At 37.7% G+C, this 14,250-nt stretch overlaps 1 protein-coding gene across 1 annotated transcript in view; it reads right to left on the minus strand.

The window, feature by feature from the left end:
- The window catches only part of LOC125676198 (uncharacterized), a 186,765-nt gene that overhangs the window by 17,653 nt on the left and 154,862 nt on the right, over positions 1-14,250 (minus strand). Inside the window, exons 7-8 of the mRNA XM_056159181.1 lie at positions 8,282-8,494; positions 5,796-5,893 (exon numbers count right to left, since the gene is read on the minus strand). Coding sequence (XP_056015156.1) covers positions 5,796-5,893; positions 8,282-8,494 — 311 coding nt within the window. The remainder of the gene's footprint in view (positions 1-5,795; positions 5,894-8,281; positions 8,495-14,250) is intronic.

Genomic DNA, 14,250 nt, shown 5'->3' on the forward strand with positions numbered 1-14,250 from the left:
ACCATAGAAAAAGAAATTGCCTATCAACATACATCAATCCCAGAAACGTAGCGGTTCAAAAGAAGAGTGCTAAGTACAACACACAAAGTATGCAATAAATTGCTCTATCCCAGCTCATTGAAGAGTTCAAACCAACACTTGAAATAACGCAAGTTTACCTTTTAAATTCTCCCAGGAACTGTTTTAGAGAATTGCTGGAAACTGAAGGATGTGTGGATCCACACCTGTACACATCACATACGCTTAAGGAAAAGCTTATGAATGGATGACCGTTTATAGCATTCAACCCCCAGAAGGGAAATTCCGATCTTGTGTGCCTGGCTGAAATATCTGTTCAAGAAGTGTAGATTAAGGCAAATGAACTTGCTAAAGATTTGCAGTGTAAAGAAGAGGAAGAAGCTAAAATGGGTATTGGATAAGTGAGAGAACTGCTTTAGATGAAAGTATTGTTCATCAGGCTAGTAGAATATTGCAGAAACGTATTGTTTAGACTAAAATAAAAAAGGGGGGATACTATTCTGCACGAGAGATAAGTCTTGAGGGTCATACGGAATTTTTACACCCCCTACTGTATAAAGTAATAGGTTGGTTGATTGATGAAAAGCTGTACAAAGAAGTTGGTGATGTTCCTACTGATGCTTGGTACTTATCAACAGCGTGTGATGTTACGACTCTATCAACATGCATCATGTCTCCAAAGCATATGGGTTTAGCGGTCTACTTACACCACACTTTTGGAAGCCGCAGCTTAATAGATATTCTCTACAGTGTGGGATCCTGCATATCTTACACAGAGTTGTGAACAGTTTTGACATCATCAGTTCTTCATGTTGACAGACAGCAGGGTACAAACAATGCAAATATCCCACCGGAGCTTGTCCCAATTAATTCCGGGGGAACGGTATCACCAGCATACTTCGTTCACCCACCTCAGATGCAGCCAGAGACTATGAACAACAAATCCAAAGAACAACTGAGCGGTCCTTGGACATCAACAAACTGAAAGGTTCATTAGCTATTACATATTGACTCTGTTTCTAAATCTTAAGTGTAATAATTTTCCAAATGCAGGATAAAGTGGTGAAGTGTTTTATATTCTGTCACAGACGGAGATCTAACAAAGACCAATTTGTATAAGAAACCTGCATCCAGACCTCAATCAACTTGTTATACTCCCATATCTTCTGATGACGTGAAACCAATGAATGATTTAACAGAGGTCAGAGAAGCGAAAGCTACATAGGTATTGTATAATATGGGGAGAGGTGGCACCTTTCACGAAACACTTGATCAGTTTCCCGTATGGATGCTATTTCAGAACGTATTGACAAAATGTGAAGACAACAGACTTCCAGTATCTCAAGTGGCCTACAATCCAAGTATCATGCCATCCGCCTTTGATGAAAGGTGAAAATAACGAACAGTGATCAATCTCATAACTCCTACAAACAATACAAAATAGATAGTTGGGAAAACACGGACCCCTGGACACACCAAAGGTCAGTAGCTTACCTCGATTTAAAAACTGACTATACGCAGAACAAGCTCTTGCATATCGAATCAGTTGAGATATAAAAACAACATATGCAGGTGATGATGGAATATATACACAGTGATATCGGTGTTACGCTTGAAGGAAGTTGCAAAGTGGAAACGTCTTGGAATAAAGGTATCTGCCTCTCTGCTCTGACATGGGCCTCTATACTAAAGCTTCAGAAATAAAATGGTCTCATCCAAAGGAACTTGAATTCATTATTCGTGTGGGAGGCATACATCTTCTAAGGTCAGTTACATTAGGAATTGGTTATCTGTATGGTGATGCTGGGCTGTCAAATCTACTTGTTGATTCTGGACTATTTGCATCAAGGGCAGTGGGTCACATGTTGTCAGGCAAGGTCTTTGGTAGGACCCTGTATGGTTTGAAGTTGGTAGAAGAGACTCTTAATGCACAATTGTTACAGCAGTCCTATGCATGGTGTGAGAACACAAGCCACCACATTCCTTGCAGACTATATGAGGGCCTCACAGAATTTGAATCTGCATTTTTAACTTCGAGAAAGTGCATGAACTAAAACTAAAGCTGCACTCTGTTTAATGACCAAGTGTTCTCAGTGATTGAGGAGTTTCGCAAAGAAGGGCGGTCTACATCAAGCATCTTTCTGTTGTGGGATAAAATACTATTTAGAGTTCTGCAAACTCTAATGTTACTCATCAGTGCATCTAGAAAAAGGCTCGTGGAATGTCCTGCAATCAGCAAAGGCAGAGTTTCTTCCTCTGCTATTAGCAGCAAACAGGACAAACTATCCAAGTTGCCTGTCGGTCTCCTTGCTCCAGATGAGGCATTTGCCACAGGAGATAGCCATAGAATTTGACAATACAGGTGGTATATTCAAGCTCTCAGAAGGCTACTTGAATGATGTTTGGCTAGCTTATGCACTGGAAACAACACAACACAAATATTTGAAGGGATCTGGAAGGATCATTGGTCTTACAATGCGAAACCAAGCATTAGTAAGGTGGTTTATAGCCCGATCTGTCACTGCTATGTATGCTGCAACATTTAAGAAGAGTACAGACACTAACCTGTGTGGGGACAGCCAGACTGTACTGACAAAGACAAAATCATCTGATGCCAGATGGAATTCTGATGTTAAGAGGATTCGGGATTTGCTTCAAGGGCCATGTTTTGATCCTTTTGATATTTCAGAAGTACCCACAAAGTTTATCAACATAGTTACCGGGACAGTTGCATCAGACACCATAGAGAAAAGTTTGTGTGGTTCACTTGATAAGGGCGCTACCATGACTGATAATTTTGTCTCTAACCTGGTGTCTGAAAATCCAACGAGTTTCTATGCACCATACCTCGGTAAAACATCAAGACCATGAAAGAGATGAACAAGAAAATGAAAGTCAGATAAAAAAAACATATCTATCAAGGGTGAAACCGTGTATCCTCGTTTGTTATCAGTCAACGCTATCAAGAAAGTCCCACTACAAAGGGTGATGGCATTTGAAAACGCACATATATCAATGAGCATCTTTAATGAAGATGGTACGATGGTAACATGTAAAAAAAAAATCAGACGCCATGTATCAGCTTGAAAACTAATACCATGGGACAAAATCACTAGTATGGGCAAATATGTTGATGCTGTAATACATGATGGCCATGCTGTAGTCCAGTCACTGCCTGCTCCCTCTACAGCACTGTCCACCACTTTCAAAGATATGTCCAGTAGGTCCCTGTCCCACATTACTCATTCTACTCAAAATATATCCACAGATGTAACACAGATACATATAGCATTTGATGTGTACAGAGAGAACAGCACAAAGGCTCAGACAAGAGAAAAACGCACTGCAAGATCAGGCAAAGCACGTATGAAATTAGATCTAATGCTAAGGTACCAGCGGAATACTGAAAACAGTTCTTGGCCATTACTGAAAATAAGTCACATCTGGCAGCACTCTATATTGAATACATAAAAGAGAAGAAGGTAAACTTGACCACTTCAAGTCAGACTTTTTATATCAGTGGAGGTGAAGATTAAGGTGGTATCATGACCACAAGCTCTACTCTGTTACCAGCTCTACATATCATATCAAATCAAGAGGAGGCAGACACAAGGCGTGTTCTTCACGCCTGTGCTTCTGCAAAATACAGGTGCAAAGGTAATAATAGTTTGGAGCCCTGACACAGATGTTATTTTACCTCTGTTACACCACTGACCCAAAATCAACACAGAGGTATATTTCCTGACTGGAAAAGGAAAACAATACACTACAGTCACCAGCTATATTCCTGTCCACACTCTGTACAACTCTCTATCCAAGCTTCAACACAGTTTACTTCTCCGACTTTACTGTATGACTGGCTGTGATACATTCAGTGCCTTTTTTGACAAAGGCGAAAAAAGGGATTCAAACGCTTGATGAAAGATGCAGCTTAGTTTAAACTTGTGTCACATTAGGAGATAGTCTCACCCTCGAAGAATTTCAGATTACAGCGGCTCTTAAGTTTGTTTGCAGATTGTATGGGGTCATCAAGTGTAGCTCACTAAATGAACTTCGCTGTCAAAAAGCAGAGAAAGGAGTACCTGTCCGAAAAATACCCGCAACTCATGACGCTTTCATGTTGCATCTACCTTTCTATTTAAGGGGGAGGGATAGTTTAAATTGACCTGTAGGAATAAAAAAAACGATGCCTCTCATTTCAAATCATCAGATAACATGAAGGGGGTGCCCAGGCAAATTCTAAAACTTATTTCATAGCAATAGCTTTAAGCATTAAATATTGAGAGGCATTTTTATGATCTGTCAATTTCGAAATGAAGGTCAATTTCTTATCATAATTTAAATTTTATAGATAAATAACGTTTTTAATGAATTTATTTAATGCACAAACATCATACTTTGATTTATTACTCTGAGCACTATAAAGTAATATCAGTTTGAAGTTGTTTTGATTAATTACATGAAGATTCTGAACAGTACATGATGAATATATGTGTTAGGTGGGGTATACCCACAAAAATAGATTTTTTTTTCAAATTGCACCGCTTTCTTTCAATGTCATCATGGATTTTCTATTGCCAGACATACAAATAAACAAATTTATCCATGAGGACAAATGTTGTATCATGGGTTTCGAAAAAGAATATGGCACTTTTCTGGTGACTGCTGCTAGACTAATTGTTCAGAATAGTATACTGAATAATACGCAATCTTCATTTTTTTTCTTCCTGGAAACCCTTTAAAAGAATCACGTGGCCGTCCCATGAATATCAAAATCATCTTGAAACTAGAAAATATTCAATTTGGTAATCGTGGTAGAACAAACAACTTTTTAGGCAATGCTAATATCTATTTGACAATATCAAGTTTTCAAGGTCAGCCCCCTAAACCGTATTTTATACATAGCTACAAGTATATCATGTACTCTAGGGAAATATATTAATGATCAATCAAATACTATGGTGTTTGTTTTAACGCTTAAAAGGGTTGAATCCGATTGTGCGGTAATATCTATTACATTAAAATAATCTTATCGATGATCACATTGAACGAAAATCGTAATGAAAAAGACAGAAGTCACAATCCTTGTCATAAGACTATAAAACTGCGATATACTTCCCCATTCTGCGTTTGCAATATTCGTTTTATTTATTCGCATAAACTATTCTTGCATGTTGGTAACAATGCAGCAGAAGAAATATAGATCGATCATTAATTGAAACTACTAACTAGATAACCATGTCCTCTAACAATTTAGATATATATATAAAATAATGTTAATAAACAATGACCAGTATGCATCTAAAATCCAAAGAGTCATCATAAAAGAGATTAAAAGATAACATTCTAAGATTGAGGCCAGGAAGTTTACATATCCTAGACACCTGATCCCACCTCTGGTGTGTCCAGGGGTCCGTGTTTGCCCAACTATCTATTTTGTATTGCTTACAGGAGTTATGAGATTGATCACTGTTCGTTATCTTCACCTTGCATATGACTATGTAGTGAAAACTACTGCATTATAAATCCATCTCAGTAAAAAAGAAAGAACAAGACATATGTCCTTTGTTTATACATTTAAACTACTAAATTATAGATTCATGTTAGTGAAAAAAAAAGGAGGAAAGAAGAAAATATATATGTCCTTTGTTTACACATTTAAATTACTACATTATATATTCATGTTAGTGTGAAAAAACAAGATACCTGTTCTCTGTTTACATAATTAAAATTACTGTATTATTCATTCGTGTTCGTGAAAAAGATAAACAAGATACCTGTCCTTTGGTTTGATCTAGATGAGTTCCAACGATGATCACTGGGGCGCGATCGCCACAGTAGGTGTGTACTGACTTCAGCCAAAACAACATGTATTCTGTAAAAATAACAAGTGTTACCTATATTTCAGCGACACTAATCACATTTTGGAAGAATTCGTAGGCATATATTTGCATTTTCCCTGTAAAAGAAAGTCTGATAAAAATCTTCGGTACGACCTGTTCCTTCCTCAGGATGATTGAATATTTACATAGAAAAGCAAATTAAATAGAACAGGAAACTATACTGCAAAAGCTGACAAAACGTCTGCATATCAAAGTGTAATGTGTGGCAATATAAAAGTCTGACGAGTGTTAAGATTGCCTTGACGCTCAAATAGTACCACATATTACACTCGATAATTTTGATATACAGTCGTTACTAAGAGTTAGTTGATAGTTCATTTCTCTTAACCTTATGGTACGGTATTGTTTTAGCAAAATATATCGCTTTAGACGGATAAGACCACTGATTGAGCTGGTTGCGTGACTGTTACTTGAAATGGCAGAGTGACGCAGTTGTTTGTAAACACCGAGTTAACATAAAATAAATTTGATTAAAACAGGTGAAATAATCCATGAAATGTCACACAGTCTCATAACAACATACGTGTGTGTAAAACAGGCGAATTAATCCATGAAATGTCACACAGTCTCTTAACAATATACGTGTGATGATTTAATAGCTTTGTACAAGGTGGTAAAACAATTGTCGTAATTTGGACCATAAAACTTTAATGAAAACAAATAAATTCAATCTTTTTTTTCTCACTCAAGGTTTTAAGGATTGGACTTGTGACCTTTATAAAAACACTTTTAAAGATCAAATGTATTTTAGATTTTACAAACAGTTGCAGTTTAATTTAATAAAAAGTCCTGTAATTTAAAATAAAATAATTATATTTTTTTTCGGTTGAGCATCAAAATTGGTATCGTATAAGTTTTACATTATGACCCCTGGGTCGAGGCCTCTGCTGGTGGACTGTTAGTCCCTAAGGGTCTCTATAGCCTAGTAGCTAAGTACCCCGCTACTAGCTTGAAAATACGGATGCATAATTAATTGCTGTTATAAAATTTAGAAATGCATTTCAAAATTAAGGATTATCTCCCTCATGCATAGCTCTTATCCGTAGACGAATTTCACTCCACTTTTTGGCACTCTGTTTATACCTATAATAGCTCTAAAAGTTTATTGTTATTTCGGATTTCAAACATTTCGGTTGAGCATCACTGAAGAGACATTATTTGTCGAAATGCCCACCTGGTGCATCAAAGTTGGTACCGTATAAGTTTTACATTATCTATTTTTTTTTGTACATTGCGGGGTGAAACCTCATGCCGTAGTTTCTATGATAGCGAACCACATTCTCTGTCGTCTAGTGACGTTTTCTATTTCGAGAAATCCAAGCCATAAACAGATACACTGAGCTACTGAAAACTTATTTGTTATCAAAAAGAAATTAAAATAGTACTGAAATCGACTTTCGAATCTCTGGTTTTCAACCATTTTGCCTCTGAAAAAAGTTTTAAGATAAGTACGTATTTTTATGTTTGGGTGATATCTCTGTTCTTGTTTCAACATAAACTTGAATCGTTCGTCAAGCAATATTTATGTAAAATGTTTACATGTATTACACTTAAAATGAGATATACGTAATATTAATACAATTCTTTTTAAACGAATTTCACTGGAACCAAATTTCAAATTAATGTCACTTTCATTTGAAATGCATGTGTAATGTTTATCTTAAATTCAGTGGAAAAGCGATTCGCGTGACATTTAAGTGAAGCATAAATGACTCTGTTGGGAACATTGTGATTATCATACACATATTAACGGCAAACTAACAATTCAACTTTATGACATTCTCCATCGTCAACTTCCCATACTTATGTAGCAACATTTCATTAGCAACTGCATATGGTGTTGATATCTTTCAACTGATTCGATACACAAAAACCTCTTCTGCGTATGGTCCGTTCCTTAATCGAGACAGGATACTGACAAACAAGTTGATGGTGCAGAGGTTTCAAACGTCTCCTTTGAAGGCAGCATTTGGCAAATTCCACGGCCGTAATACCGATCTAGTTTGGCAATACAGCCTATCTTTGGGTCAAATGCTGTACATATCTGACGTGTTTCACACCGATTGTGAAGCCGTTCTTGGCACACATATTCTGACTACGGATAACTTTGACACACTGATTTTGACTACGAATAACCCCGTTTACCTGACCAAGAGATAGTGCTCACGGTGAGTGTGACCGGTCGACAGGGGATGCTTACTCCCTTTAGACGCCCGATTTCACCTCTGATGTGTCCAGGAGTCGGTGTTTGCCCAACTCTCTATTTTGCAAATCTGAACTGAGCACACTGTTGATTACTTTAATTTGAATTGCACTGAATGTGTACAATGTTTGTGAAAATACTCATTTAACTCACTTACCCCCGTAAGTCCAGTCAGTAAACATGGTCCCTTCCTGTTCACATAGTTGGGGGTCAACTTTCTCGTCAAATCTCTTGGACATGTTGAGAACAAGAAGATAGAAGGCTCTTCTGCTGAGGTAGACCTGGTGACACGCGTAATAGGCACATTGTCCACCAAAGTCCAAAATACTCAAGAGTTGTTTCCCTTCTTTGTCCGTGTGAGCTGGTAGATCTAATAGAAAAATGAGAAAAACATATGTTTAAGACAGTATTTTTGTTGGATTCTTTATAGGGTTTTTTGTGATGAAATATTTCTACCCATATGAATAATATCACATCCAAACTTTGACGTACATATAGCGCATAATGCAGATACAAGCAGTACAGGCATTATGCCTACCGTATCGTGGGACCTCCGTGTTTAGTAAACCTGGGTTAAAAGTATTTCAAAAATGTCATGTCATGTTTTGTTTATCGTCTGTCTGTCCGTATCTAAGTAAACATTTTCAACTTCGTTTCCAGATTAACCGTCCCCATTTCAATCAAATTTGGTATAGCTTATCTTTGGGTGAATGGGATTCAGCTTTGCTAAAATGAACCAACATACCCCGAGTCAAAAATACACAATGGAATCGCATGAAAGTCTTTTCAAGAACCACTCGACCAGAAAAGTTTAAATTTCCATGAAAGGTCTCTGACATAGTACAGATTTAAGTTTGTTCTAAGCATGGTCCCCGTGAGCAGTGTGGGGCGCAATAGGGGATCTAAGTTTTACATGCGATATATAATGGGAATCTTTATAATATCCTCTGAAAACCCACTGTGTTAGAAAAGTTGAAATGCATATGAGTGTTTCCTGCTAGAAATGAAAGGCGAGTTTCTTCAAATAATGGTTCCCAGGGGTAGGGCGGGATGACAATACGGGCTAAAAAAAAACTTTACATGCGAACATGTGGGGAAAATCGTTAAAACTCTTCTTCTCAACTTCTCAAGAAGAAGCAATGCATGGGTCAGAAAAGTTGAAATTTACATGCAAATTTCCTGACATAGAATGATTCAAGTTTATTCATAGCATGTTCCTCGGGGTTAGGGTGGTGCTACAGTCGGGCGTCAAGCTTTTACATGTACAATGTAGATATCTAAGGAACATATTTTACAAGAGATATATGGGTCATCTGAATACCATAGCCCACACACAGGGAGTCTCATATGTGCATCAAAGTCTCAATATGGGTTTTAAAGGGACTGATTCACGATTTTCCTCCAAATTTTGTTTTTCACATTGAATGCTCAAAATCTGCAATCTAGTATGTTTAAAAGGTTTCACAAAAAATTAAGGTTAATCATCATGGCAGAAGCTCATTATAGAAAGTTAATTATTTGTTTTGAAAACAAAGATTGAGGTTTGCTTTTGTTTACGGGGGTTTCAAAATAAATGGATATTGATCCAAGTTTATCATAGATATCACATCTCAAGTTTACGTTTGGTAAACTGTGTCATTTTAAAGTTAGAATTTGTGATTGTACAAAATGAAGATGCTTGAAACTACAAAATTGACGTTTCGCTGGGTTTTTTTTTTTACATAAAAAGACTCAAGTCTTTGTTTACCCAGCTCTGAATCAAAGCTAAAATATTGCTCTTATCTTTACATTCAGACAGTCATAATTTCGACTGTCAACATTAAATGAGCTATATTTAAAAAAATTAACATAAAAAATGAAAAACATTTCTTTCGAAAAACGTCAACCAGCTCTTTAACATGGCTATGATCTTTGAAAATATGCACACAATTTCTATTCATTTACAAAGAAGGAAGCTTAAAACAAAGCATTTTGACATCCCCAACCACCCACCGAAAAAACCCTCTGACCAATGAATTTCACAATTTAAGAAAAGGACATTACGGGCATATTTATTTACCATGATTGTGAAAGTATAGAAGATAGGTTTTGCAAGAAAAGTGTCCCAATATTGTATAACTGTGACCTGCGACAGGACTGTTATAACCATCAGTATCTGAGCTAAATTTGCATAATTGACATCTGAGGTATGAGCATGTTTTGAAACCTCCATTGGGTAAAGGGTTATCCAGTTTAGTCCTCACTGTCATGTCCTTCAGGTTTCTGGGGCGTCTGAAGGATGCCATCGGTGGTTCCTTAAAAACACCAGCCATTCGTTTGTTGGCGTGCAGAATGGACAGTTGTTTTTTTTTTCAGAATACCGTTGATGTTCTTGAGGGCGGGGTGATACGTAGTAACCAATGAAACCCAGTCAGTCTGAGATTTTTCGTTATACTGGATGAGGGACTGTCGGTCCTGTCGTGACATCTCATCAATCGCGGACTGTGCCTTGCAAGGATGACATCCTCTGTTAGTGAGATGAGTTTTGAGGATTGTTCCTTGTTCTTGGAAAATAGTAGGAGTAGAGCAGATGCGACGGATATGCGTTTATAAACCCTTATGTACACCTTTGAAAGTGTGGGGTGGATGAAAACTAGATGGCATAAGGTACAAATGAGAGTCAGTGGGTTTAGTACAGAGATTAAACTCAATTTCCCCGTTTCTAAATGTGGCTGTGGTATCCAAAAAGTGTTATTTGAGGTGGAAATTTCCACAGTAAACTTGGTGGAATTATGGATAGAGATTGCCATCTCGAAAGAATCGTCCAGGCTTTCACGACAAACAACCCACTTCATTTCAATGGCATCTATAAAATGTAGCCAACTAAGGGATTCAACTGGCGAGTGATGTAGAAGTGTATGTTCCAATGTCACCATAAAGATATTGGCTTACGATGGTGCCATTTTTGTTCCCATAGCTGTGCCACTTATTTGCAGATATTGTAAAGTGAGGTAACATCCATGGTCACAAGTAGGGTATGATCTGGCAGGTCCGATGAGTTCTCTACCAAGATCACCGAAACCCCCCAGCAAATGTACAAGGGCGAGATCGGTGACAATGTTTTGGGAGCGCTTTGTCCTACAGTACCCGCAACGACGTTATTCTTGGCATTCCTATCGTGTTCTATCGTGCGTGATTCCTATCGTATCGTGCGTGTATCCTAAGGTATCGTGCGTGTATCCTATCGTATAGTGTTTTGAGTTTATCAGGTTTTCCGTTTTCTATCGTGTTTTGCGTTTATCAGGTCTATCGTGTATCGTGTTTTGCGTGTATCAGGTTTTCCGTTTATCGTGAAAATCGTTCATCGTGTAACTTCGGAAACTATCGGAATTGTATATCAAATCTAATGAAAAAGTACGATACTTATGTGGAGATTGGAACGTACACTTCTACATTACCCACCAGTTAAATCCCTTAATTTGCTACGTTTTATAGATGACATTGTGATGAAGTGGTTTGATGGTCGTGAAAGCCTTGACGATTTTATCGAATTGGCAAACTCTTTCCAGAATTCCAGGAAATCTACTGTGGAAATTTTCACCTCAAATAACACCTTTTTGGATACCACAGCCACATTTAGAAACGGAGTAATTGAGTTTGATATCCACACTAAACCCACTGACTCTCATTTGTACCTTATTTATGCCATCTAGTTTTCATCCACCCCACACTTTCAAAGGTGTGTCTAAAGGTTTAGCTACGCGCATCCGCCGCATCTGCTTTACTCCTCCTATCATTTTCCAAAAACAAGGAGCAATCCTCAAAACTCATCTCACTAACAGAGGATGTCATCCTTGCAAGGTACAGTCCCCGATTGATGAGATGTCACGACAGGACCGACAGTCCCCCTCCAGTAAAAAGAAAAATATCAGACTGACAGGGTTCCATTGGTCACCACGTATCATCCCGCCCTCAAGAACATCAACGGTATTCTAAAAAAATAAACACCTGCCCATTCTGTGTACCAACAAACTAATATCAACAAAGAGTGTATCCCGGACGAGGAGGAACTAACTGAGGTATAAAGCTGGATGTAGTCCAGCGACGTCCTGTAAACCCGCCCATCAAAGACCATAAAATTCCAGATGGAGAAGATTGGGACGCAGAGATGACGTCTGTCCAATGCACTCTGTTGGTGCATTCTGACGCAGTGGGAGACGTTTTCGTCTTCTCTCGTGAATATATCGAGGAAGAGATAAAATAAGACATAGGTACATGAGTAAGGGGGTTACTCCTTAACAGATACCCAACGACCTTAAAGTCACCAAATTATGTACGGAAAGACAATGTCAGTTTCACGAAAAAATCCACACATCTTTGCCCATGTTTTTATGAAGACGAACATTTGTACAGCATTTTTTTTAAATTTTGAACACGTAAATTTTAAACATTTAGTGACAATTTAATAAATTGACATTGTCAAATGTGTCCTTTGTGTGTTGTGTGTTTACGAATTATCTCTCTGAACCATAGGGTTACATAAAGATCTCGTTGTAACACCAAGCTTTTGCAGGCGAGTAACCACTCTTGAACAATTTTTCTTCTGCTATTTACCTCTAAACAAAGGGCCTACATCTCGTGATAATGCGTCTCTCAATAGATTCGTTTTTATTTTAGTAATAGCTGATTATTTCTCATTGTTTGTTGATTTGTAGCAAATTGTCGAATACGACATACACTAAACAGTTCAGGAAATATCTATGTTGGTGACAAATTACACTCACTTACTTATCATCAGTGATACGAGGTTACAGGGGATGGTTTTCCTTCATTTCTCCATTGATACTGACTTCTAATTGTTTACTTCCTAATTTTGGAAATGAAAGGAGTTTTTCATATCATTTCTATTATATGCTGTCAATTCCACAAAAAGACAATAGGATACGTTTTGACATCTGTTCTTAAATCAGGTGATCGGTGATTTTCGATTGGATCCTGGTGTGGATCATGAACGTTTTCACTCCCATCCGTCTGAATAGATACTTAGCTGCTTGAGTACTCAGTTGTTGATTGATCATATCGATGATCATGGAGACGGTAAAACTTTTCTCACCCACGAGATCACACTTTACCAACCCTGCCCGCACTGGTCATCATGTAGAATTAAGATATATCTTGGTGGAATGAGGCCTACATCTAATCCATTAGGTAGACATATATATTGCTGAAACAAATTCAGATGCAACCGATCCATCAAGACGATTTCCTTACTATTGTCCATTTTCTCGTGACGTTTTCTCAACCCTACATTCTTACAATAATCGGAATATTTAAGGGTATGTAGGGCTTCATTGCCATTGTTTTTATTATTCAACAGCGGTTGAGCCAGAGCTTCTTCTTTTGTTATCCATTTCAAATGGAGACAAACAGACAATCACTCACATACACACATGTACATCATTGCTGGAAGATATGGTAACACACTATTGATAGATTATTACATACATTTCACCAAATAAGGAATGTAAGATGTTATTGACAGGGGTCGAGGTAGATCATGCTCCCGTGAGATGAGCTATATGTACGAACGAGATAAATCCAGATATTCATCTTTCTATCCTTTGATTTCAAATTTAATGGAATCCGTATCCGAATGTAAAGTATTGGAAATCGGATAATATTCCACCCATTTGGAGTCTTCTAAAGTGACGTTCGTTGGGGTAACTTTAAACAGTTCCAAACTGTATATGCCACACGCACAGAATTTTCATTTTGATGTGTTATTGATCGTTAAATCTCATGAAATGTGATCCCCCACCGCCTATATCCCCTTTTTAAGGTTAAGTCGAAAATGTATGGGTATCGTTTCTTCATCTTACTCCGGGACTTAACGAATGATCTGGACTTATTCGGTGTTTGAGACTCTTTCTTCCTTTTATGAGGTGCTCCACGTGTTAAGAGACGTTGTTTTACCACACCTGATGTATTCGTAGCGGGGTCTGTATGTCTTTGGGATATCTCTTATTTTCTAAGACATTTAACCCCATTTTAGCGGCCGCCGACAGAGCTTGCTTAACCCCCGTTTGAAACAAATCGGTAAAGAATCCTTTCCTGTCTTCTTGTCCTATTTTGTTTGGCCGCCGTTTG

The sequence above is a fragment of the Ostrea edulis genome, chromosome 3 (genome assembly GCF_947568905.1).
Source record: "Ostrea edulis chromosome 3, xbOstEdul1.1, whole genome shotgun sequence".
NCBI lineage: Eukaryota > Metazoa > Mollusca > Bivalvia > Ostreida > Ostreidae > Ostrea > Ostrea edulis.